Here is a 27,594-nt window from a genome sequence, read left to right on the forward strand (position 1 = left end):
ACTTCTTTTAACATTTCTTTCAGCACAGGTCTACTGATAATAGCTTCCCTCAGTTTTTGTTTGAGAAAGTATTTATCCTTTAGAGCCTTTGAAGAATAATTTTACTGGATATAGAATTTGCATGATGTCTGATGAAAAATTGCTTCTGTTCCTATCCTTGTCCTCTAGAAGATATTTCTTTAAGATTTTGTGTCTTTTGTCTTCTTCAATTTGAGTCAATATAAGTAGATATTGATTTTTTTTGGTATTTATCCTGTTTGATATTCTCTGAACTTCCTGAGTCTGTGGTTGGTATCTGTTCATTTTAGAAAAGGCTTGGTCATTACTTCAAACATTTATTCGACCATAGTCTTTCTTTATTCTATTTCTGGTATTTACATTGCATACATGTAATACCTTCAGATATTGTTCCAGAGTTCATGGATGTTTTATTCTGTTTTGGGGGTGGGGGGCATCTCTTTCATTCTTTTTTCTCTCTGCATTTCAATTTTGGCAGGTTCTGTTGAGCTGTCATCAGGCTCACTGATTATTTCCTCAGTTAGTCTAGTCTACTTATGAGATCATCAAAGGAATTCTACATTTCTATTACACTGGTTTTGGTTTCTTGATTTTCTTTTGATTTTTTCTTAGAGTTTTCATCTTTCTGCCTGTTACCTGTCTTTTCTTCTATATTGGCTACTTTTTTCATTACAGCCCTTAAATATTAATTATAATTATCTTTAATTCCCACTCGGTTAATTCCAAAATTTGTATAATATCTGAGTCTAGTTTTGATGATTGTTTCTTCCCTTTTGACTGTGTTTCAGCAGGTCTTGCCATTGTTTATTTAAAGCCAGACATGATGTATTGCATAATAGGGACTGAGGTAAATAGTACTTTAATGTGCGGTAATAGGCATTCTGTCGATAACTGTCAATGAATGAATAAATGATTGAATGATAAATGTTCATATTACAAGGTCTAACTCTAAAATGAATGTTGTGGTTCCTTTAAGGTTTTACACCCTTTAGGAAAAGCAATGAACTTATTTTTTTTCTAATATAGAAATATTTTATTCAGTGGAAGATGACAAACATTTTACTCTGTCAGTTGATTCAGCTTTATAGCTGTATGGTGCCATTGTTATTTACCTAAACTAGTAATACCATGTATGGTATAATATGCCTGTTTCTTCCTATTTGTATTAGATTTTATGAATCTACTATAAAATTTTTATATATTTCAAATTAGAACATATTGCTATTATTATTAAAATGCCACTCCATTACTGTCAGGGCTAGGAAGAAGCCAAAATTATGTTACCTGCCTGTCTACATATGCATACATGCACAGATGTACACATACATATATATATATATATGTTATATATATCAATACAATATGCATTTTAATATATAGGCTGTCACGTATGTAGACATACTCCCACTAATAGCTAAAACAATGATAGTAACATTAAGATTTTTAAAGAAATGTTCTTATAATAAATTCTAACAAATTGAATTATTTCAATGATTAAGTCTTTGCTATGACATGCAGTAATACAAAAGTAGGTAAAACCAATCAGGTAATTACTGAATTAAATGTCTAGAATTACAGGACAGAATAGGTGTATGTATGTGTGTGTTATATAAATATTAAACCTACTGAAGTAGAATTCAGTCACTCTCAACTTTAAGAACTTTGATAAGGCACTCTCTTCATTTTGCAAGAAAAACAAAGAATGAATTTATAGGCAGACATGATTGTACTAATTGGTTGACATAAATTTCAGATGCCATAATGAATTCAGTTACATTTTGCTCATAGTACATGGAAGATTATAACAACAAAGGTTTCCTTGTTTCAGCTACCTTCCCTATCTTTGCCATGATTTTCTGTCTTCCCTACCTTTCACTGTGCATGCACACACACAAATGCACATACATATACACACCTCGCCCAAAATCTTAGTATGTCTCAAATAGCTTGTTTCCTCTGACCCCTACCATCTTTGCAGTTAGATGAAAGGAAAAAAGTGTGAAGTAGAAGTAGAAAAGATGTAAATGCATTATAGTGATATCATTGGCTTTAGAAATCTAACTTTCAACTCAAATGTTTATACTAAATGTGAACATTGCTTTCTACCCATGTGGAAAGAGTCTAGGTCCTAGATTCTTTTAGGCACCTTGCTTGTTAAATATCTTCCTAAATAAGTTCAGAATCTTGAGTTCACTTAGTTTAGTAAATTGTATATAAAGCCCAAAAGTAGAAGTGAATTCCAAACTCTGTTTTAGAAAACACATGAACAAATGGTAATAGCTATCCTAGTGGGTAACTGTTAAATCTAAAAATGTTTGCCAGATGTGGGTAGAGAAGTTTCTGACTACATCCCTTAAATTTCATCTTTGCTTTTTTATAACAAGTGATTCATAGCCAAGATCAGTTATGACTAAGAACAGATCAAAGAGAATAAATGGAAAATAATTGTAAAGAAAGATGTCTCTTTGTTCCTTTGTATTTTTCTGCTACAATGAGAAGACATAGTTTTGAGATTTTTTAATTGTCACAATTTAGACTATAATTATTTCTTCACTTTCTGAAGAGAAATTTAATCATATTGAAAATGTTAGGAAACTATTCTTTTTGTAATTGTAAATGTGTTTTATTTTTGAAGAACTGAGTAGTCATCTACTTATTTTAGTGAAGAATTTATATTTAATAAAATGAAAGGCAGAGTTTAAAGTACCATGGTTTTCTAAAAAGAACAATGATGTTAATATATTAGCAACATGGCAAAATTAACTGCTTAGACAAAAAATTGAATTAAGCATTTTAAGATTTTCCTTAGCTATATAGATTTCTGTTAGGTTTGAAAACATCTGTTTTGATTTTTAGAAGAAATCCTGACAATGCATATTAAATTTTTACTCAGTAGTCTATATTTACGCTTTTTCATTTTCACAAATCTTCCAAAAGAACCAGTATTATTTGTGTACCAGAATCAAAAGTAAATTGTTGTTTTGTGTTACAAGAGATGCATGTTCAATCCCTGGGTTGAGAAGATGCCCTGGAGTAGGAAATGGCAGCCTGCTCCAGTATTCTTGCCTAGAAAATTCCATGGACAGAGGAGTCTGGTGGGCTAGAGTCTGTAGGGTCACAAAAAGTCAGACAGGATTGAGAGCATGTATGCGCGCGCGCACACACACACACACACACACTGTATTACTTTTGCAATGTTAAATGGTCATATAATGTAATCACATTACATAAATGTGAAATGACATAAAATGTAATCACAAATGAGCTACCTTGTATATATCTTGAAACATAAGACATTCTTTCCTAAGATATATCTCTTCATATCTGTGTATCATAGAAAGGGGAAGTTTGTTTTGTTAAATATAGTTTCAAATGAAAAAATAACACTTGCATAGAAAACTATGTACATATATTTGAGAAAAGCATGTGTAACAATAGATTAATATGTATGATCAATTCCTCAGTTACAGAAACTTAATGGTAGCCTTTATTGCATATCTCTTGGTCTCTATATAGCAACCACCTTGCCTCTGACTGATGACGCCATTTATTTTGACCTGAAACCTGCCTTCTAGCCCATTTATTACTGCTTATATGATAGTACATACTTTCAGTATATTATTCACCATCAAGGGAGGTATAAATGTATGATACCTCACAAATTATGTCTGTTATGGTTCACAGTTGATCAGTATGTACTCTCTCACTGATGTACAATTTATTTGATTCCAGAGATTTATTGAGCAGCTGCTATATTTACCAAATATATATGTATTATGGATACATTGATAATGAAAACAGTCTTCTCTTCTGAAAGAACATGTCTTTTTATCACTCTCTCTTTTCCTCTTTTCCTTGATCAGTTTTCCAACTCTTGATTGTTTCAAGAACATCTTCTAACTCACTCTTTTCTTTGTATTCTTTTTTTCTTTCATAATAATACTAAGAATATTTTTGTTGTTTCCTCTGATTGTACAAAAACAGTGCTGAGTATGTACTGGCACTTTAGCTTGAATCTAGGCAACCTACTAATAGTCATTGTATTTGTTATCATCACCCTAGTTTCACTTAAAAATGTCTTTAATAAAGCAGAAGAATTATTAATTTTATTAAATCATGACCCTTAAGTACATGTCTTTTAACAAATCATCTGTTTCACAAAATGGGAAGTATGTAAACCTCGTTTTGCTTCATGTCTTAGTCTGTTGGTTGTTATAATGAAAAGCGCTTGTGCAGTTGTTTGAGATGAACTAGCTGCTTTTTCCCGGAACACAATTTTTTTATTTAAAAGAACAAATGAGAAACTATGGGTGGTTAGCAGAAATTCACTTGAAAAATGAACAAAAGAGCTTACTATTCAAGGAAAACAACCAATCCTGTTTATTGCCAATGATATAATTTGAACTTTTTTGAGCAAAAATTCAAATTTAATAAAAGTTCTGTCAGTGTGAGCCTGACAGCTTCCTAATACTTAAAGACTTTTCCAGTGAGATTGGTGATAATTGATGAAACATCAGGATGCAAAGAGATCATTGATAACGGTTTCAAAATCTGCATTGCAACTAAAACTTTTTAAGAAATTTCTAGTTGTCAAGTTTTATAGTAGAATCAAAAAAAAACTACCATTATCTGAAAGGACTAATGAAAATACTATTTCCTTTTCTAACTATATGTTAATGTAAGGCCAGATTTCCATCATATACTTCACCAAACCAAAAGAGCACAATAGATTGAATGAAGAATCAAATATGAGAATCCAGTTGTCTTCTAATAAGCCAAATACTAAAGAGATTAGCAAAAATATAATTAAACAATGCTATTATTCTCAGTGACATTCTTCTGTTTTAGAAGATTATGAATCTAATCATTTAATTATTAAAATGAATTAATAACTTTAAATTTTTTCTCAGTTTTAATTTTTATTATGATAAATATCACTACCCACAACCTCATAAACAAAAGTTCTTTGGGGGCCACTCATACTTTTAAGAGTGTAAAGGATACCAAAAATTTAAGAAGCTATTGTAGAGATATTCTTACATATGTGACCAGGATATTTAAGAATCCTCATAGTAGCATTGTCCATAGTAGCCCCATATCAAGAACTACAGCAAATTCTTCATCATTGAATGGATAATTAAATGGTGTATTTACAGTGGAAATCTATATAGCAGTGAAAATAAATGGTGTGTATAGCTAGGCAGCTCAGCAGAGATGATGCTTTCTAACAGACTGTTAAATAAAAGAAGCAAGTTATAAAAGAATATGTACACTGTGATTCCACCTTTATAAATTTTAAAGCCAGGCAGAGTTAACATATATTGTGTTAGAGTTGCATAGGGAATGATTATCCCAGAAGTCAGGATAGTGGTTCTCTCTCAGGGTAAAAAGAAGGATATAACTGTTAAGGTGAGTACAGGAGACAAGTTCTTATTATTCTGAAAATGTGTGTCTTAAATTTGGTGGAGATATCTTGGATGTTTGCTTTATAATTTTTCTCTAAGATGTAAATATATGTTTTATTCTCTCTTATATCATATAGTATGAACACAAGAGGATAAAATTAACCTCCCCAGAAAAACAAAACAGCAAACAAGAAAATGTGATTAAGAAATATGATAAGGGAGTTGATCTGACTGGTGACTAAATTCCTGTGTGTTGTATGTACTGCCTGCTATGAAACTCAGAGTCAATAAGCCATCACACCTTTACATTGTTTTTAAACAGAGCTGGAGTTTATCCTGAAAGCAGTTGTTATAAGAATGATTCATGTGCTCGCTTCGGCAGCACATATACTAAAATTGGAACGATGCAGAGAAGATTAGCATGGCCCCTGCGCAAGGATGACACGCAAATTCGTGAAGCGTTCCATATTTTTAAAATAAAAAAAATAAAAGAATGATTCATAAGACCTCTGTTTCTTGTGGTCTTATTCAAAATGACTTTATACTCAGTTTGGCTGGATACAGACTTTTCCTAGGCACTGCTCTGTTGTGAGCTGTATTAAATATCACTGTGGAGAAATCTGAGGTTCATCTGATTATTTTACTATTACACGTAATTTGTTCTTTTGCCCTGAGTTGCCCCAAATATATTTTAGTTTTGATGTCCAGTGATTTTACTAGGATATGACCCAGTGTGGATGCACCTGTGTCAGTTTTTCCTAGGATGTAGAATAATTCATGTTTGATGAGATTTGAGCCATTTTTATTTCTTGAAAGTCTTCTTGTACTTTTAAATCACTTTTCTTAGTGTTTATTATTTTGAGTCTTCTCTTTGGGAAAAATAGTGATACGTATATTGGATACTTTTACTTTGAGCCTCTTAAACTCTGCTCTTTTTACTTCTGTGAGGAATATTTTTAGCAGTTGCCTGTTTTTCTTTTTGCTACCTCAGCGTGGCCTTTTTCTTGTAATAGTTTTATTCTCCCCCTCCTCCATCTATTCCCTCTGACAGTTCATGTTTTCATCTCTTGTCTTACCATATCATCCCTGATTACTTCTATCTCTACATTGAATTCTTGTTTTTCTGAAATGATGACTTCTTTAACTTTGGGTTCATAGGTGTCCAATTTTTATCTTTTCTGTAGCAATATTTTTTTCTGCCAGATGTCCTTCATCTTCTGTTTGTATTTTCCTGTTCTTTTTTATTTTAAATATTTAATATATTTGTAGACACACTTCGTTTTGTATTTTCCTGTTCTTTTTTATTTTAAATATTTAATATATTTGTAGACACACTTCGTTTTCCTTTTGAACCACACATCTTTGAATGAGTTTGATTTTTCTGGATAAACTACTTGTAGAAGGTTATGTTGCAGAGGGACCAGAGCTACTTTGTCAACAGAAATGTATTAATGATATACAGTGTTGCATGACTGAAATTCTTTAACCCTGTATTTTTTTTTTTTTTTTTGGATAACTACTGGCAAGGTAAAATCTCTCTTTCACCTTTCCTCACTGACAGACTGATTCCTACAAATACGGTTTGTTTGACTCCCCAGTTAGCCCCATCTACTCTTCTGACACCTAGAATAAGGGTGTATAGTCCAACAGTTTGCACTGTTATTGCAGTTGTTTATAAGAAAGTATTGTTGGTTCTATCCCTCAGGTTGTTGCACTTAACTTCGGAGAACGTACTCTACTCGTTTTAGCTTAGATCAGTTATTATTGTCCCCTCTGTGTCCTTCTTCATTCTTCTTTGATTTTTCTGTATTTAGTCACCCTTCCACATATATTATGACATGGTGGTTTATGGTTTTACAAGTTTTCTACTTTTCATTGAATGTGGAGTTTATGTTTCTTTTTTCCCATTTTTTTTATTGCTTTTGAGTGATATATTAGAGGAAAAGGGAAAACTTTTTACTCACAGTGTAGAAATAAGAGTGTCCTTTAAACTTTTGAGATACAATCAGAAGTATTAAGATATGAGAAAGGGAATTCCTAGTCTTTCATTTGTATCGCCTGGGAGAGGTTTAGCTGAAAATGTTCATCAAACAATTTATTTCCTGGGAAAGAAAGAAAGCAAAAAGCTTACTTTGTTTTAATAGATTTTGTACTTCATTTTCTGAAAAGTTAAGAATAATTTTGTAGTACTTTGGTTTCAGGATTACTTAGCTTTCCATAATTGGCTATGCTATCCTTGTTATTATTTAGTCACTAAGTTGTGTGACTCTTTGCAACCCTATGGCCTGTAGCCCACCAGCCTGCTCTGTCCATGGAATTTCCCAGGCAAGAACACTGGAGTGGGTTGCTGTTTCCTAATGATGTTATCCTAATCTAGTATAAACCTCTATCATTGGATTTGAGATTTGTTTTTGCCTTACTTTTAAGTCAGTAAGTTAGCTTATTACTGTTGCATGTATGCTAGCAAAAGGCATGAGTTCCTGGATCAGACACTTAAGCACAGCAAGTAGTATAAGCATTAGCATACTTATTTTGGTTCCTTTTGGAAGGAACCCAAAATCCCACATGGGCAGCACAGTATGGCCTCAGATAAATGCCACACAAGTAGTGGGTTTATATCAAAACTAAGAAACAGTGAGTTAGGGGAATCTAATACTTCTATGTGTGCTATGTTGCTTCAGTCATGTCCAACTCTTTGCAACGCTATGGACTGTAGCCAGGCTCCTCTGTCCTTGGGATTCTCCAGGCAAGAAAATACTTGAGTATGTTGCCATTTCCTTCTCCAGGGAATCTTCCCAACCCAGGGATTAAACCTGAGTCTCTTGTCTCCTGCATTGGCAGACAGGTTCTTTACCACTAGGGCCACCTGGGAAGCCCAATACTTTTATGACAAGTAATAAGTAAACCTGCTGTTTGTCCAGGGGGATGTAACCTCATTTCTCAAGTTATTCTGAGGAATATACTGGGGCCTGGGTTAAAAGCAAGCCTTGCAGACTTACCATACTCAGCAAAATGTGGAAAATCACAAAAGCATCTCTCCCATTTCTCTCTACCTATATGTGTCTTTATCTCTCTCTGTCAAACAAATGAGAATCATTACCTAATCTGAAGTATTTTATTAAACACATAAAACCAACCATGATAATGTTCTCTTCCTATCACTATTCTTTCAGTGGAGTGGGCACCAGGTTCACCAACTCTCCTTTGTTCTTTTTTTTTTTTTTTTAATTATTATTTACCTCAGGAGCAGCGAGCTGAGTTTATTTTATATCTATCTATCTATCTTTCCTTAGATCTTGACACATCATCATTATCAGTCCCAGCAAGAACCCTTCTTGTTGAAATATGTGTTGTGCTTAGCTACTCAGTTGTATCCAACTCTTTGCAACCCCATGGACTGTAGCCTATCAGGCTCCTCTGTCCTTGGGGATTCTAGGCAGGAATACTGAAGTGAGTTGCCATGCCCTCCTCCAGGGGATCTTCCCAACTCAGGGATTGAACCCACGTCTCTTGCATTGCAGATGGATTCTTGACCATCTGAGCCACGAAGGAAGCCCAAGAATACTGGAATGAGTAGCCTATCCTTTCTCCAGGGGAACTTCCCAACCCAGGAATTGAACTGGGGTCTCCTGCATTGCAGGCAGATTCTTTACCAGCTGAGCTACCAGGGAAGCCCTGTTTTAATATATGTAAATGCATATTTCTATATTCCCATTTTCACTCCCATTTCTTCCCTCTTTCCTTTAATAAATTTGATACCTATATCTGGGCTCCCCAGGTGGCACTAGTGGTAAAGAACACCTCCCAGTGCAGGAAGCATAAAGGATGAGGGTTGGATACCTGGGTCGGGAAGATACCCTGGAGAATGGAATGGCAACCCACTCCAGTATTCTTACCTGGAGAATCACCATGGACACCTGGTAGACTACGGTCCATGGGATCACAAAGAGTCAGACATGAATGAAGTGACTTAGCATATTTGAAATCCTATGTATCCTTGCAAAATATTGCAGATTGTTTTATATATGTCTTTATTTTTTGACTTTTTAAGTTTGAAATGTTTTCAAAGTTATGGAGAAAATGATATAGTAGAAAGAGTTCCCATATGTCCTTGAGTCATATTTTTTAATTGTTAATATTTTGCAGCATTTCTTTCTCTTTTTGTATATGTACGTGTATTTTTTTCTGTACTATTTGAAAATAAGTTGAAGACATGTCCTCTATCGCTAAATATTTCAGTATCTTTCCTAAGAAGAAAAAACAATCTCTTATGTAACCACAGTATGATTATCAAGTTAGTCTAACATTGATACACTATTATTATCTGATATGTATTCCATATTCAAATTTCCTCAGTTGTCTCAGCAGTGTTTTTTTTAAACTTTCCCTCCTCCAGTCACGTTTCTGTTGCATTTGCTCATGTCTCTTCAGTCTGTAACTCTCTGGAACAGTTCCTTGATCTTTCTTTGTTATTTGATAATATGTATGTAATTTTTGTTTGTATGATATACTGCTGTAGACCTTGTTCCTTTTCTCAAGTTTTCAGTGTTTCTAAGATCCACCTATATTTATGTATAGACGTCTATCTTGTTTGTTACTTCCAACTTCTGCCTAGTTTTCCATAGTATGCACCTGCCAAAGTTTACTTATCTATTCCCCAGTGACAAACACCTATATTGTCTTCAACTCCTTGCTCTCATAAATAATTCTGTCACTAACATCCTCATACATGTTCCTTTGAGGAATATTTCTGGAATATCTCTCCAAGAGTAGAATTGCTGGGTCATAATGTTTCTTCTATTTAATTTAATCAAAGTACTGCTGAATTGCCCTATGGAACAGCTGCCTGACCACACTTTAACTGTTGTAAACAAAGATCTCAGTTTCTCTATACCATTGCCAATATTTAGTCCTAGGTAACATTCTCATTTTTGCTAATATGGTGGTTTAAAGTTTGCTCTCATTTATTTTCTCTAATCACTAGTGAGTTTCATTTCTTTTGCCAAACGCCGCACTGATAGAGTTTCCTCAGGAAGGAACTTTTCTGTAATACACACACACATACACACACCGCAGTCGTGCACACACACACACACACACTCCAGCCTGGTCAGTGTACTAGAGGGATATTTTGAAGCTGACCTCATGAATGGCAGTTGTAAAGTCCCATTTCACTTTGTGTCGCTGTCAGTAAGCCAGTTGACATTAGTCATATCATTTCTCGGATTTCTTACATTTTAAATATAATTTGTAAAAGTATACATTCTCCTAGACAACTGAAACCAAGATCCTTGGACAGCTATATGCACCTGACCCTTAAACTATGAATATTGTGTAGAAATATAATTTAAGATTTACTTCTTCAGGTACTTGAATTCATCAATTTTTAAATCTTTTACCTTATTTGCTTCTGAATTTTAAAAAACTATGTACCCTATTGGTTATTTTTCAGTTGGTGTCCAAAATTTGTTATGTCTAACTAATTGCAAAGGATAGAATTTCTAGAGTACTGCAAAAATTACTATGTAAAAGGTAAAAACCTCCTTAAATATACCTGATTGAATCTAAATGCCATAGCTATTTGATAACTATCATTATGCATTTTAAAAATACACTAATAGGTTCTTCTGGTTTTTGTTTCTTATTTTTACAATGTTGTGTTGGTTTCTGTCATATAGCAACACACATTAGCTATAGTTATACATACATCCTCTCCCTCCCTAGCCTTCCTCCCCTCCCTCCATCGCATCCCTCCAGGTCATCATGGAGCACCAGACTGGGCTCCCTGTGCTACACAACAGCTTCTCACTAGCTATCCATCTTACACCTGATAGTGTATATATGTTGATGCCACTTTCTCCATTCCTTTCACACTCCCTGTCCCGACTGTGTCCACAAGTCCATTCTCTACATCTGTGTCTCCATTCCTTCCCTGCAAATAGGTTCAAAAGTGCCATTTTCTAGATTCCATATATATGCATTAATATACTATATGTGTTTTTCTCTTTCTGACTTACTTTATTTAACAGGCTCTAGGTTCATCCACTTCACTAGAACTTACTCAAAGTCATTCTTTTTTATGGCTAAGAAATAGTCTATCGTGTATGTGTACCACAGCTTCTTTATCCACTTGCTTCTTCTTTTATAGTCAAATTTACATCTTTTGTTCCCCTTCTTCAGCTCAGTGTTTCTGCTGCTCCTTTCCCTCTGAGAATATCATTTCTAATGCAAATTTTAATATTTCTTAATTTTTTTTAAAAACATGTTTTTATGTTTAAAAGTATTTCAATTATATAAAATATCTAGAACAGAAAATTTAAGTTACAAATACATTTTTTAAAAATTTCCTGTGATCATAAAAAATCTTTTTTCTGGATTATATGTTCATTGCATTACAGTTATTAACAATTGATTAGAAGAATATATACATATTATGAATTTTAATAAATAGTTAAATATAAAAGTGAAGTTTATGTTAGAAAATATATCTTTATTAGACTTGATTTTAGCCAAAAGACCAAGAAGCAATAGAAGATCTATCTTTAAATGTATAGATTCAATTACTGTATTTACCTCTGTACTGTTAGAATAAGACAGGATTTCAGCACCAATTCAGTTTCTTTGTTTTTTTTCTATAGATGTGAATGTTGAGAAAATTGGATCACATAAGTAGTTGAGATGAGGAGATTTTATTATAGAAATATCACTCAATTCTTTAAACTTCTTTTGAATTATTTGTTAAAACATAACCTTGGGGATCTATCATCAAAATTTTTAACAACCCATCAGCTGTTAATTTGATTATATCATCCTATAAACTTGATGAAACCAAGAAACTACGTATGTTACTCAATCACTGAAATCATTCTTCTTCTTAGTGCTGACACTGTTTCTAATTGTCTCTTTCCTTGACACCCATGTTTTTATACCCTGAGGCAATGAACTATTATAAAATTATGGATGAGTGAAAGGTAAATTTTTCTGTTGTAAGGTGGGAGAAATATGATTTCAAAAGAAACTTTACTTTCATAGAAAAGAGTAAATAAGAAATTATGGAATCTTTAAAAAATGATTTTCTTAAGCCATCTATGCCTGCATACACCTATCTTAACATAAGTCAGGGATTTGTATGAGACTGCTGCTAAACAGAAATGATATTTTTAAAGCTGTCATTATTCCAAAAAAATCATAGTAGCATCAACCTTTGTGAGAAATATAGACTATTAAGTTTATTGAATTATAAATTTACAGTAGGGAACTTTTTAATGTAAATCTATAGCTGTAAATTTATATATGTTTTGACAAAATGTATATCTAATTCAGCAAACAGTATACTCCATCATTATGTTCCTGGAAGAGGTTGACTTGAGTGTGTTGATGTCAAACCCAAGACTAGGTATTGATGTTCTTGGAAGGTTATTTGGTGGTTTCATTTAGGGCTCTCATATAATTCTCTTCTTTTACTTATGTTAGTCCCTACACCTGAATAATTAGTTCCTCCTCCATCTCCCCACCATATCTGTCTTAATGATAGCTCTTTTATATTTGTGAATTCACCTTCCCATACATGTCTCAAATCCAATCCCTTTTCTCTATCCCATGCCCTCATTCAGATCTACATCATTTCTCAACTGGTTATCATCTTTTATCTGTGCTCCCTGGCTCCATTCTCTTTCCACTCCATTGTCTCCACCACAAAATTACTATAATAACTTTTCTAAAATTTGGATCAATTCCATATTATCCTGCTTAGAAATCTTCAGTTGCTCTTACTGACAAATCTTTAAAGTCTGTGCACTTCCAAAAGTGTTGATACTTTCTTACATTTATTAGCTTGAGACTATCTGTTCTCAACTACTTTTCCAAATTTTTCTCCAGCAACTATTCTTATCTGTTTTTTACTTGTGTCACACAAATTACTTATCTCCTTGAACAGATATAATGGTGCACTTACTAGAATGTCACAGTGGACAGAACAAGGATATTTTTTAGTGATTTCACCTAAACTTCTGGCTACTTGTGATGAAAGACTTAAATTTATTCATATGCAGTGATCCTTTACAGAAAAATTTTATGATTTATCATTGAGATATGTTTTTAGATCACATTGATAGCACTCAGCATGGCTATTGGACACAGGAAAAAAAAATAACAAAGAAAAGCTTTAAAAAACCAGAGAGGCCATGTTAAAGAAAAGACTATATTCATAATCCTTAAATGTATCAAGATTTTTCAAAAGGTGATTTGAAAGCACATGCACACACAAACATAAATTACATAATGTATTGAATTCTCCTTTATACATATTAATAAAAAAAAGAGTTTTTATGTTTGGCCTATAACGTAAAACTCTATGGATCATAACTATCTTTTCATAATTCCATTTTGGATTCAGCATTGTGAAGTAGCTTGAACTCTAGCAGGTTTTCGGTAGGTTCTACTAACAATTTCAACACTTAGTAACTATAATTTTTATGGGTCAATTATATTATCCCCTGTCTGTTCAAGGAGAGACTATATCATATGAGATAACATTTGAGAGTATATTATAAATTTAAACAGATTTAGAAGCACATTATATCATTGAATTATTCCTTGATCTCTTTACAGTAATCCTATATTTCCTTAGAGAATCTAGTCTATCTTGATAGAAGCCATATGTTGATAGGGCTAATAAATGATCCAATAAGGAAATAAAACATATTGAGGGTTTGTTTTATTTATTTTTTTCTTATTTTTTCTTTTATGTTTCTTATGTTTCTTCCTTGTCAAAACAGTTTTGGTATGAACCATGATGGAATTGGAAATTCTTGTGGGACAAAAGGTCATGAAGCAGCAAAACTTATGGCAGCTCACATTACTGCAAATACCAATCCCTTTTCCTGGTCTGCCTGCAGTCGAGACTATATCACCAGCTTTCTAGAGTAAGTAATCTCTGGAGAGTGATGATGAATTGCTCCAGAAGTAAGCCATTGATAGAAGCCTCATATGTAGTGCTTCAAACTTTGCATAATGAGTAACTTTTATAGGTCCCAGTGATAATTCAGACTGTTCCCCCAAATACTTTAACATATCATTGTGGCAAATTTTTAATTTTTATTTGTACTCAAATAGAACACAGACTAAATTAGGGGGACACAAACAGATTAAAGAACTGGAGTAAGACTGTAAAAGGGGTTGATGATGTGAGTGAGAAATGTTAAATAAATGGGAAGGAATGTCAGAAAGAATTTAGATTTACATAATTTAGTAATGCATAAGCCAAGCCTTAATTCAGTGATTACATATTTCATTTTGTTAGTTAAAAAAAAGAACTGAGTTCTGTAGAAATGCCAAAGTATCTAATAGTAATAAACAACAACAACAAAAAACCAAACACCCAGGAAATGAAAATAAGAAAGTGAAAATTTGTCTTTGAAAATATATTAAAGTGACTCATTTTTCTCCAGTTTGAGAACTTCTTTGCTGGTCCTTTAACGTATATTCTAAGTGTCCGGTTATTTAAATTTGAAGACTATAAATTAGCTCAGGTGTAACTATATTTAGGAAAGCAGATGTTTTTCCATATTTCACCTGCGTAGAACTTTAAGATTAGCCTTTGGAAACTGTTAGACTTAGGTCTCACTCTCTAACAGTGTAACCTTGGTCATGTTTGTTACTTAAACTTTCTAATATTCAGTGAATTCATTTGTTGAATAAATTTAGGTAATGATACACATATCATCAAGTTGTCATGTAAATAATTATGTATAACACTATAATGAGTATATTTATAATTTAATATTATATATAATTTATTATAATATAATAAGTTATATTTATAATTTATATAAGTATATAAAACACTTAATAGACAGTCATTATGTGGTATATTAAATAATATCGAGGTTTTAAGCACTGTTGTTCTATCATTACCTTCAGCTGTTTTCTGCCATTTTTTTCTGAGGAGGAGAGATTAAGTATTCTGAAAAAGTTGGTCATACACAAAGTACAGGAGAGCAACAGAAATTCTTTTTAAAAACTGTCTTTGTTTAAAGTTAACTTTAACATGATTATAGTGTAACGTTTTAGAAATTCAGAGGGAGACCTGGGTTTGATCCCTGGGTCGGGAAGATCACCTAGGGAAGGGAATGGCTATCCACTGCAGTATTCTTGCCTGGAAAATTCCATGGACAGAGGAGCCTGGCAAGCTATAGTCAATGGGTTGCAAAGAGTTGGATACAATTGAGCAACCAACATTATCTTTCAAACACTATGTAGGGTAACATTACTTATTAAGACTTTGGTTCATATCTGCTAAGAACCAGATTATATTCTTAAAACTTATAATTGCATATTTTTAAAAGCCCCAGACAAGAGATTTTATTAATAAATTACCAAGAGAAATGCTTTGCTCAATCAAAGATCAAAAGACAAGTGTTTAAAATGGGCTCTTTTGAATTAATGTGATAATGAAATTGAAGGAATTGGAAGTATATTTAGAAGGCAGCTCTTCTGAATAGCTATACTATAACCTAACAATTTTTAATCTTTGTAATAGATAAATTATAATTCTTGCCTTGTGCCAAAACTGGGTGAAGGACCACAGAAAATTTGTTTGACATCTTTTTGTAGTTTTTTAATACAAAGCACTAGCAATATCATTTTCTGAGATGTTTTAACAAGATCATATAACCTAAATTTTAAGCACTGTTGAAGATCTACTCTCCCCAGAAATCAAGCCAGATCTGGAATTTCTCCCTTGACTTGGCTCATGTTTTTATAATGGAATCTTAGTGTCTATCTCCAGAAAGGCAAACTGTATGAATGCTCAGTATTCCTGTGCATTTTTGAAGACTTTCCTCTGCTTGTTTTTTTTTTTTTTCTTCCCCAAGTACATCATTTCTCTCTCCTCTGTCTTGTTTCTGTTGTACAGCCCATTTGCTAGGAATATCTCTTTATACTAAATACAAGGACTGGTTTTGATCTCTTGCCAGACCCTGTGTAGTTAAAACTGTGTTAAGGCTGTTAAAACTTTCCAAAAGGGAATCCCTAAATTGCTGATAAAATACAGTTAAGAAATCACCACTGGTTTGGTGAGAGATGTAAAATTATTACTAGTTGCAATAAATCATTCCACTGAATTAATTGAAAGAATTAATCCAAAAAGCATTATGTAAGCCTTATTGCCTCTTTGCATTTTCTATGTGTAAGCATAATTAGTGTTGACAGGGTTCTAGTGGGTTTATTATCCTGTATTTTATAAGAATATTTCTGTTGCATCCTCACGGGAATGCTCACAAAGTTAAAGCCATTAGTAAAAGAGAGATGTGAAAGACAATGGGTAGGGATTTGGGGAGAAGTTGGCATCTTTTCCCCCTCTCTTTAATAGTAAACTAAACAACTCTGATTGTAATCTGACCAAGCAATAAAGGTTTTTTAAACACAAGGCCCTTTAAAAAGGTCAGTTCACTGGAGCACAAAGATATAATAGTAACTTTCTTGAATTTCTTTGTTCCTCTTTATTAATGCAGGGGACTTAATTGCTTTAACAGCTTTGTGTGATATTTATAAAAATCCAGTGATATTTTGATTAGGGATTGAGGTTACATTTATGTTTTATAGTTGGCTCAAAAAGACTCATAACATTTTATTTTAGTTTCTCTTCTCAAGAAAAAGAAATCTTGAAAGATGAATTGTTTAGGAACTGCAGCCCTGCCAACAGAATGCATACTTTTCTCTACTTAGTGACTATATAGGCCAAAGATGATGGTGGATTTTAACAATAAGCTTTCTATGATTTATAGAGATTCACTATTCACTATGTTCAACTGAAAGCAATTCCATGGCCTTTAAATGCCAATAGAGTAAAAAAGTCTCTCGTGTCATTCTGAAACACTAGGTGCTATTGATCCATCAGGAGATGGTGTTTACCAACTCCCAATATTTTTTTTCAGATTTCTTAAACTCGGTGATTCAATAAGTGGTTCATGAATCGCCCAGAAGCCGTCCTGATTAAATAATAAAGAACCCATTACCGTTAAAATGGACGTGTTATGCCAGCTTCTGATGTTTTCGACGACGGCTTTGCAGGTAGTGTCCTTCCTATCTGCCTGCGGGACTTATTTATTTATTTATTCATCTATTTATTTATTTAGAAACTAGAGAAGATGAACCTGGTATTATGGCTCACATTCATTGCTGTCTATGGGCTAATTTACCAGGCAGTAGAAGGCAGCCAGAAGTAATTGAGGCCAGTTTTTCATACATTTTCCACCACTTAGTGGTAGTACAGAGTAATTTCATATAGTCTTCAAAAATCCTGGGGCCTCTGTGAATCAACTCTTGCTCTATTTAAATTAAAGTCTGTTATATTGTTTGAACTGTCAGAGATCCGTAGCAAAATTTCCTACAGTTCCAAATTAAATATTTTCACAAAAAGGATGGAAGCTGAAAAAAAGAGAAGCAATATTATGGTTGAAGATGAACTAGAAAGAAAGGTAGAGCTGCAAGAGAAGTGATATAAGATGAACAGGACAAGTAAGGCACTTAACAATTCTTCTAGAGCAATTACTTTTGAAGGTCACTATCAATAGTCTATTAGACAGAAACAACTTTTATAGATGGGACCTCTTTTTTATGTGGAGCCAAAAAAGAGCTTAGCAAAACAAATTTCTCCTCCTTCCATTTATCTGACATTTTTGGGGGACTTCACTCTAACCCATAAATATCTTTGATAAGTCATAATTACATATGGAGAAAAAGAGCATAACTTAGTAAACATGATTAGCATAGTGTTTGCATAATGGAAGCCTCTAGTTCAGTTGTGTTCAAGTATCCCAGTCCTATAGAGGGCAAGAGATAAAGATCTGACTTAGAGTAATTCATTTTGAAGGTAATGTATTGTTAGTTTTGTGAAGATTGGTAGAGCAATTTATGAAAATGTAGTAGGTAAGACACTTGACTTGCCATAGATGAGACACCCAATTCATTTTTGCTTAATTTATGTATGTTAGCACAACTTTATAGAAAAAAGTAGATGTTATATTATCTGTTAACTTTTTGTTGTTGTTGTTAAGAAACTGTTCAGGCATAATCAGGGTTATATAGAAAGAATTATTTCTTAGATTGACCCACTGTTACAGGCTGAAGATCTGTACTTTATAGTGTAATTGTTTAACTGAAAAATAAATCTAAAATTGCAGTTATGTTTTCATGTGTTCTGGAAACAAAGCCAAGACACCATATTTTACATAAGAATCTGTACATTTTAATTGAAGACACAAATCTGGCTCATGTTCCTATTTTCAAGGCTAATTTTTGAACTCTGTAAATAAGACTTCTCTAAATTAGAAGTAGAATACGTAAAATATGACTTTGCTATCATTCTGTAAGGATTTCTGGAAATGTAAATATACTTTGATTTACTGAGAGTTTCATAATCAAGGGAAAAGCATGTTCTCAAACTAATACACATTTTTTGCCTTGTCTTAGAAGCATAAACAAAAGTGGAGTGTATTAGTTCAATAATTACCTATATTGCTGTAGATATTAACCAGGATTAGACTTTTAGTTGTGAAATATGTGCTGCTAGGGAACTAATCATAGTTCTGCTTTTATGGAGTATACAGTTTTGCTCAGGACAAGTATATCTTGTCCCAAGCAATAGTAAGTTGTAATAACATCTTATCGGTGGAATGTACAATGTTCTCCATTTCATTTATTAATGAGTGAGGTTTATGTTTTCTGAGTGAAAAAATTCACCTATGACTCTAGGGCACAAGCTCGCTATGTTTAAAAGTGGCATTTTATGAGAAAATTCAAGAAAATTTATATATAATATTACCACTATTAATTTTAAAATAGCATAAATAACATTAGGTTCAGTATCATAATTATATGATTATATTGATTAATTGGAACCTTAGATTAGTAAAAATTACTCATAGCTTCTTTTTGTTAAAAGGAAACAACTATAAAATATGTGTAATTAACTCATATCTAATATTTTTAAGAAAATCATTTATACCAGAAGACAATACAAAATGATTTATATCAGCATAATTTGCAATTTCCAGAAATTAGAAATAATTTAAACACTTGTTAATAGAAGTGACATAGTCTTAAATGGAATATCAAAGGACAATATAAATTAATAGCTTACAGTTGCACACCTCAACATGGATGTGTCTCACATTCATAGTATTGAGTAGAAGGATAAAGTCATAAAAGAAAACCTGCAAAATGACTCGTTCTATGTAGAATCCAAGAACTGTCAGATTAATAAATTGAGAGATGAATAATTACTGAGAAAACCAAATAAATTATTATTTTAAAAATCAGGCAAAAATAATTATTTTAAAAATCATTAATTGCATCCTCTTCCCTGTAGATTCAGATAATAAGGTATAAACTTTTATTTATTTGGAGAATGAAAATGTAATATGTGGGCATTAGAAATTTGAATTACACAGAAAAAACCATTAATTCTTTGGGAGACAAAGAGAGTTGTGATTGAGCACTTGGAAATTTTCTAAGGGGAAAGAAAAACAAAGAAAACACATCTTAGAGTTAAATGTACATCTCTTGGGTTTATGTCCTCTATCTTCTTTCTATACCTATATCTGTGATATTTCATAATGGCAATTGATGGCACAGAGGCATGAAAATATCCAGAATTATTATCTTCTGAGGGCTTCCCTGGTAGCTCGGGGCTAAAGAATTTGCCTGCCCAATGCAAGAGATGCGGGCACAATCCCTGCGAAAGATCCCTGGAAGAAGGAAATGGCAACCCACTCTAGTATTCTTGCCTGTGAAATCCAATGGACAGAGCAGTCTGGCAGGCTGCAGGGTCTCTTAAGGGTCAGACACAGCTTGAGCCACTAAAGAGTTAATTAATACTTACTGTTTAACTTACTTGAAAATAACCAAAAAGTAACAGACAGATTTTAGTAACATCATGCAAAAACTGTTTTTGTAGCTTAACCCTCAGTTAAGAATTAAAGTATGAAGACTATCTTACCCCTCAAATACTTCAGTCAAGGTTTTACTGTATGTAATATTTATCATTACTAGAAGGAAAATATGTGGGTACATTTTCTACCCAAAATGTAGAAACAGTTTAAATCAACCTTGCAGATATCACACACTTGCTATCCTAGAGCCAATGCTAGTAGGTTAAAACACTTGACTTGCAAACATTGATATTTTGTACAACTATAGCCAAATCCATTTTAAAAGGTTTTTGTTGATGCTGTATTCCTAAATACATGTTTATTATTTAAAGGTCTGTTATTTTTTTCACTTGTATTTCATGTGGTGTTTCTTCTACAAAAAAAAATATATATTGGGAAGAGAATGACACATGTCTAGATAACTAACTAGACCACATCAATACAAAGCAATTGAAACACAAATCACTTTTGGGGTAGACTTTCTCAGAAAGATTTTCCCACAGGGGACCACAGTACCTGGCATTCTTCATTCTCTGGAGGCTCCTGCAATAGTCATCTGATTTGGTAGTTTTTAAAGAATGCCAACCAGTATTGAAAGTGAAAACAAAAAGTGAAGGTCACTTAGTTGTGTCTGACTGTTTGTGACCCCATGGACTGTACTGGAATTCTCCAGGTCAGAATACTGGAGTAGCTAGCCTTTCCCTTCTCCAGGGGATCTTTCCAACCCAGGGATCTAGCTGGGGTCTCCTGAAGGCGGATTCTTTACCAACTGAGCTACTAGGAAAGCCCACCAACCATGATTTGTAGACCATTAATACCTGGCAACAAGAACTTTAAATGAAGTAATTATTGTTGTTTCTTCCTAGGTTGAACCAGTTCTGTTAGCTATCAGGAAAGAATTTTTTCCAAGTTTTATTTTTTTCCTCAGGTTATCCTGTTTGTAACCTTTTGGGGGGTCCACATACTTCTTCCTCTTAAGTTTTTAGGTTAATTTTAGGTACTAAAAATAATTATGTGTACTAATTTTTAATGGATTTTGAGTTGATGCCAACTCAAATTAAGTGAATATATCTTATACTTTCTTTGTTATGCTATTGGCAAATATTTAATATCTGTAGGATCCTGTACTTAGTATGTCAGTGTTTAAAAGTTTTCCATTAATTTTATAGAACTTAGCTTGATATTTTATTTTTATTACATATTTAGCTCCTTTCAGAGAGACTTTTATAATTTGGTTGTAGATAGAGATGAAATTTATAACTTAGGAAGAAAATTAGGAAATAAAACTACTAATGGAATTATCTAATAAATTCTTCTTTTGTTATACTTTCACATTGACCTCTTTATCACTAACCTTAATATAAATTTCGAATTTACTAGTAGAATTTTATTTGGCTAAAATTTGTATACCTATGTGAAGCTATTTTATATAATAAAAACAACTTACTATTTTTAAAATTCATCTGGAAATGGTCTTTCTTAGTATATGTCAATTTCTAAAAGCATTGTGAACAGAAAATAAAAAACATTCTGTCATGAGATATGGATAGCTGGGTGAAAAAATTTCTCTATTAGCTAGACACCTAGAGCAGTGACAAATGAAATGATTATAATAGCCAATAATAACATCCATCTATTCGGTACTACGTTTATTATTCCACCTAAATGTCATTATTGTTTAAAAATTAATCAAAAAAGCAAAACAAAATTAAAAAATTAATCAAGAGGCATAAATTAAAGAAAAAGGGGTCTTTGAATCTATCACCTTATGAATAGCATGGTTCAGTTTTTGAAAGGTATTTATTTGCTTCTAGGCAAATATATATTAGTATATAACATTTACTTTCGCATTACAAGAATGTAAAATTTGAAGTGAATATGAAATTTATTTTTATGCATGTTTTTTTCTTGCTTACCTATAAGTGAAAATTTGTACTGTCCTAAATAATAGTTGAGGAACTTCTACTTGTGAAATTATTTTCCTTTGGCAAAGTGGATGGAAAAGATTTGGAAAAAAAAACACAAGTGCTGGCACAATTGACAGGAATGTTGGAAAAAATTTTTAAATGTTGGCATAGGAATTCTTTAAAAATTCTAACTTACTCACATGTGAAATGAAAGTAAAAAAGCATCTGTCCTATTTTATGCACACTGACTAAATAAAAAGAACAATTATATTTAGCAAAGTATAAAGCTCCTTAAACTAAGATATTCTGTCTGACTTTTGGCGATCTTTATGTTATTTGTTCCACTGAATTAAATATTATGTTTGAATGAAGCATACTTTGAAAAGCAGAAATTATAGAGAGGAGAACATTCTCTTTTCCAATTCTGATGGTCCTAGATGAAATATGAAATTTTTGAGAGACTAAACACTTTTAATATACTTGAGAAGAGAATTTGGATCTTGGCCTCATCTGTCATTCAGCCCATTTGTTATTGAAATATTTCAAGAACCTTTGGACATGTTTTACCACACCATCTATTTGTTCTACCCAAGGTGGAAGTATATAGATTAGGTCTTTAAGAATCACAACCAGTTTTTTTCCCATATTTTGTTTTTGATTCCACTACCAGATATGGTTATGTTTTCACTGAAAACAAACAAGAAGCTTAGAGCAGTATGAAATTGTTTTGATTCCTCCAGAAATTAGTTTTAAATCAGTGTTTAAAGGCCAACCTGACATTTTTAAATTATTTTGTAAGATGCTTTTATTGTGTCTTAGTTCTGGAAAAAACTATTGGAGGTCTTATTCAAGTTTTAGTAAAGTTATTCTATTTTGCCATGATTATATATTGATAGAATATATTGTTTTTCATGCATCAATTATTAAAATAAAGAACTCAATACATGGTTTCATGACTGAGATTGAAATAGTCCACAGTGTACCTAATCTCCTTTGATCCTTTATGTTGAACAGTTCAGGCCGTGGTACTTGCCTTGATAATGAGCCTCCCAAGCGTGACTTTCTTTATCCAGCTGTGGCTCCAGGTCAGGTGTATGATGCCGATGAACAATGCCGTTTCCAGTATGGAGCAACATCTCGCCAATGTAAATATGGGGTAAGAAGTCTTAATCCTTCTGTTTAGTCATTTATATGGTTTTTTTTCATGACACAATTGTTAAGATGGAATTTTGATGAATGTAATTTCTCTGGTATCAGTATTAACACAAGTATGGCCTTTGACATTGCTCCTTTTCTGAAATCATTTGTATAATATTTATTCTAAATGTTTGAATAATCCTTTAATTAAATAAATTTCAAATGTCTTGGGAGGGATGCAGATAGAATTTAAAAATTTTCCAGTGTATTTCTTTTTTAAGTTCTGAGTTTATAATGCCAACTTTTGTCTTTAAAATGTTATGATTTTGAAACCTCCCTCACTTCCCACCTTTTCTGGTACTATAATAACTGGGTTAAGGGCATTTTCACTTTGACTCAGAGTTTTTAACTTATACTTTTAGTATTAAGTCATTGCAAGTTGCCCACATTCTAACATAGTTAACTGAGTGGGGACAAAATGACATTAGGCTAAATAGAGAAACAAGGAAAATTGCTATGGGAAAACAATGGAGGTATCATGGTTTACTCTTCTTGTCTGTCTAAAAAAGTTTAAGGATCTACCACAGAAGATGTTAAAAAATAATTCTTTTTAAATTTTCGTAGAGAAAGATTTCAGTATCTAATATAGAGAGACGTTCATAGTAGATACACAATGTAAACATGTTGAATGAATGTATAGGATTTTTAAATGATGAATTGTATGTCAAAAATTTTTGAAAGTAAGTTTAAAGGCTTTCTCCCAATTTTTTGTAAACTGTGTTTAAAATCCCTTTTAAGAAAATAATAATGATAAAAGGTAGTTAAGACTAAATGATACACACTTTGTACTCTACCAGTTATTCTTCTTGGGTGCAGTACAAAGGAAAGTGATTTTTTAAATAGTCTTTGAGGGACAAGTATATTATTATTCCTAGGAGGCTTTGGCAGCACATTTTGTGCATTAGATTTAAAGATTGTGTGCAACTATCTAAAGATATATAGCCTTAAGTAAAACTTTGTCTCTCCATAAAGAATCTTTACTTCTATTCTTGTTTCTGTATGGTTTTAGTTACTTTTTTCCCTAGGTTGCTTTTTCCCTCAGAAAAAGCCAAACTTTAATCACAATCTTTGTATATACTTGTAGCTTCAGCTCAGTTCAGTTCAGTCGCTCAGTCGTGTCTGACTCTTTGCGACCCCATGGATCGCAGCATGCCAGGCCTCCCTGTCCATCACAAACTCCCAGAGCTTACTCAAACTCATGCCCATCGAGTCGGTGATGCCATCCAGCCATCTCATCCTCTCTCGTCCCCTTCTCCTGCTGCCCCCATCCCTCCCAGCATCAGGGTCCTTTCCAGTGAGTCAACTCTTCACATGAGGTGGCCAAAGTATTGGGGTTTCAGCTTCAGGATGAGGTGGCCAAAGTATTGGAGTTTCAGCTTCAACATCAGTCCTTCCAATGAACACCCAGGACTGATCTCCTTCAGGATGGACTGTTTGGATCTCCTTGCAGTCCAAGGGACTCTCAAGAGTCTTCTCCAACACCACAGTTCAAAAGCATCAATTCTTTGGCAGTCAGCTTTCTTTATAGTCCAGCTCTCACATGCATACATGACTACTGGAAAAACCTTGACTAGATGGACCATTGTTGGCAAAGTAATGTCTCTGCTTTTTAATATGCTTTCTAGGTTGCTCATAACTTTTCTTCGAAGGAGTAAGCTTTTAATTTCATGGCTGCAGTCACCACCTACAGTGACTGTTTCCCCATCTATTTGCCATGAAGTGATGGGAAGAGATGCCATGATCTTCGTTTTCTGAATGTTGAGCTTTAAGCCAACTTTTTCACTCTCCCCTTTCACTTTCACCAGAGGCTTTTTAGATCTGATGTTGTTGATACTTCTCCCGGCAATCTTGATTCCAGCTTGTGCTTCATCCAGCCCAACGTTTCTCATGATGTACTCTACATATAAGTTAAATAAGCAGGGTAACAATATATAGCCTCGTATATTGTCACAGATGTAGCATCATCAATAGATGCAGCATCATCTTTTAGTATTTGCAATAGCTCAACTGGAATTCCATCACCTCCACTAGCTTAGTTTGTAGTGATGCTTCCTAAGGCCCACTTGACTTCACATTCTAGGATGTCTGGCTCTACGTGAGTGATCACACCATCGTGATTATCTGGGTCGTGAAGATCTTTTTTGTACAGTTCTTCTGTGTATTCTTGTCACCTCTTCTTAATGTCTTCTGCTTCTGTTAGGTCCATACCATGTCTGTCGTTTATTGAGCCCATCTTAACATGAAATGTCCTCTTGGTATCTCTAATTTTCTTTTTTCTTTTTTTTTTTTCTAATTTTCTTGAAGAGATCTCTAGTCTTTCCCATTCTGTTGTTTTCCTCTATTTCTTTGCGCTGATCACTGAGGAAGGCTTTCTTATCTCTCCTTACTATTCTTTGGAACTCTGCATTCAAATGGGTATCTTTCCTTTTCTCCTTTGCTTTTTACTTCTCTTCTTTTCACAGCTATTTGTAAGGCCTCCTCAGACAGCCATTTTGCTTTCTTGCATTTCTTTTTCTTAGGGATGATTTTGATTCCTGTCTCCCGTACTATGTCACGAACCTCTGTCCATAGTTCATCAGGCACTCTATCAGATCTAGTCCCTTAAATCTATTTCTCACTTCCACTGTATAGTCATAAGGGATTTGATTTAGGTCATACCTGAATGGTCTAGTGGTTTTCCCCACTTTCTTCAATTTCAGTCTGAATTTGGCAATAAGGGGTTCATGATCTGAGCCACAGTCAGCTCCCGGTCTTGTTTTTACTGACTGTATAGAGCTTCTCCACCTTCGGCTGCAGAGAATATAATCAATCTGATTTTGGTGTTGACCATCTGGTGATGTCCATGTGTAGCGTCTTCTCTTGTGTTGTTGGAAGAGGGTGTTTGCTATGAACAGTGCGTTCCCCTTGCAGAACCCTATTAGCCTTTGCCCTGCTTCATTCTGTACTCCAAGGCCAAATTTGCCTGTTACTCCAGGTGTTTCTTGACTCCCTACTTTTGCATTCCAGTCCCCTGTAATGAAAAGGACATCTTTTTGGGGTGTTCATCCCAGAAGGTCTTGTAGGTCTTCATAGAACCATTCAACTTCAGCTACTTCAGCAGTACTGGTCAGGGCATAGACTTGGATTACTGTGATATTGAATGGTTTGCAAACTTGGAAACGAACAGATATCATTCTGTCGTTTTTGAGATTGCATCCAAGCAATTCACACTCTTTTGTTGACCATGATGGCTACTCCATTCCTTCTAAGGGATTCTTGCCCACAGTAGTAGATATAATGGTCATCTGAGTGAAATTTACTCATTCCAGTCCATTTTAGTTCGCTGATTCCTAGAATGTCAATGTTCACTCTTGCCATCTCCTGTTTGACTACTTCCAATTTGCCTTGATTCATGGAACTAACAGTCCAGGTTCCTAAGCAGTATTGCTCTTTACAGCATCGGACCTTGCTTCCATCACCAGTCACATCCACAACTGGGTGTTGTTTTTGCTTGGCTCTGTCTCTTCATTCTTTCTGGAGTTATTTCTCCACTGATCTACAGTACCATATTGGGCACCTACAGGCCTGGAGAGTTCATATTTCAGTGTCCTATCTTTTGCCTTTTCATACTGTTCATGGGGTTCTCAAAGCAAGAATGCTGAAGTGGTTTGCCATTCCTTTCTCCAGTGGACCACATTTTGTCAGAACTCTCCACCATGACCCTACATGACAAGGCTCATAGTTTCATCGAGTTAGACAAGGCTGTGGTCCATGTGATTAGATTTGTTAGTTTTCTGTGATTGTGGTTTTCAGTCTCTCTGCCCTCTGATGGAGAAGGATAAGAGGTTTATGGAAGCTTCCTAATGGGAGAGACTGACTGAGGGGAAACTGGGTCTTGTTCTCATGGGTGGGGCCATGCTTGGTAAATCTTTAATCCAATTTTCTGTTGATGGGTGGAGCTGAGTCAAGAGAAAGGATAGTCTCTTCAATAAAAGACTCTGGAAACACTGGACAACCACATTCAGAAGAATAAAACTGGACCTTAGCTTACACCATATTGCAAAAATTAACTCAACGTGGATTAAAGACTGAAGTGTAAGACTGAAAACTATAAAACTCCTAGAGGAAAATATAGGAGAAAAGCTTCTTGATCTT

At 33.7% G+C, this 27,594-nt stretch overlaps 1 protein-coding gene and 1 non-coding gene across 10 annotated transcripts in view; both read left to right on the forward strand.

The window, feature by feature from the left end:
- Window positions 1-27,594, forward strand: part of ADAMTS6 (ADAM metallopeptidase with thrombospondin type 1 motif 6) — a 283,080-nt gene that overhangs the window by 122,272 nt on the left and 133,214 nt on the right. For all 9 annotated transcript variants that reach the window (XR_006337768.1, XR_006337769.1, XR_006337766.1 and 6 more), the window contains 2 exons: window positions 14,201-14,347; window positions 23,278-23,419. Coding sequence is in view for 5 of the 9 variants with exons in the window: in XM_043887166.1 (XP_043743101.1) it covers window positions 14,201-14,347; window positions 23,278-23,419 (289 nt within the window). In the remaining 4 variants the exon portion in view is untranslated. The remainder of the gene's footprint in view (window positions 1-14,200; window positions 14,348-23,277; window positions 23,420-27,594) is intronic.
- LOC122684014 lies at window positions 5,790-5,896 on the forward strand. The gene has a single exon (XR_006337910.1). It is a non-coding gene; the product is annotated as a U6 spliceosomal RNA (small nuclear RNA).

The sequence above is a fragment of the Cervus elaphus genome, chromosome 25 (genome assembly GCF_910594005.1).
Source record: "Cervus elaphus chromosome 25, mCerEla1.1, whole genome shotgun sequence".
NCBI lineage: Eukaryota > Metazoa > Chordata > Mammalia > Artiodactyla > Cervidae > Cervus > Cervus elaphus.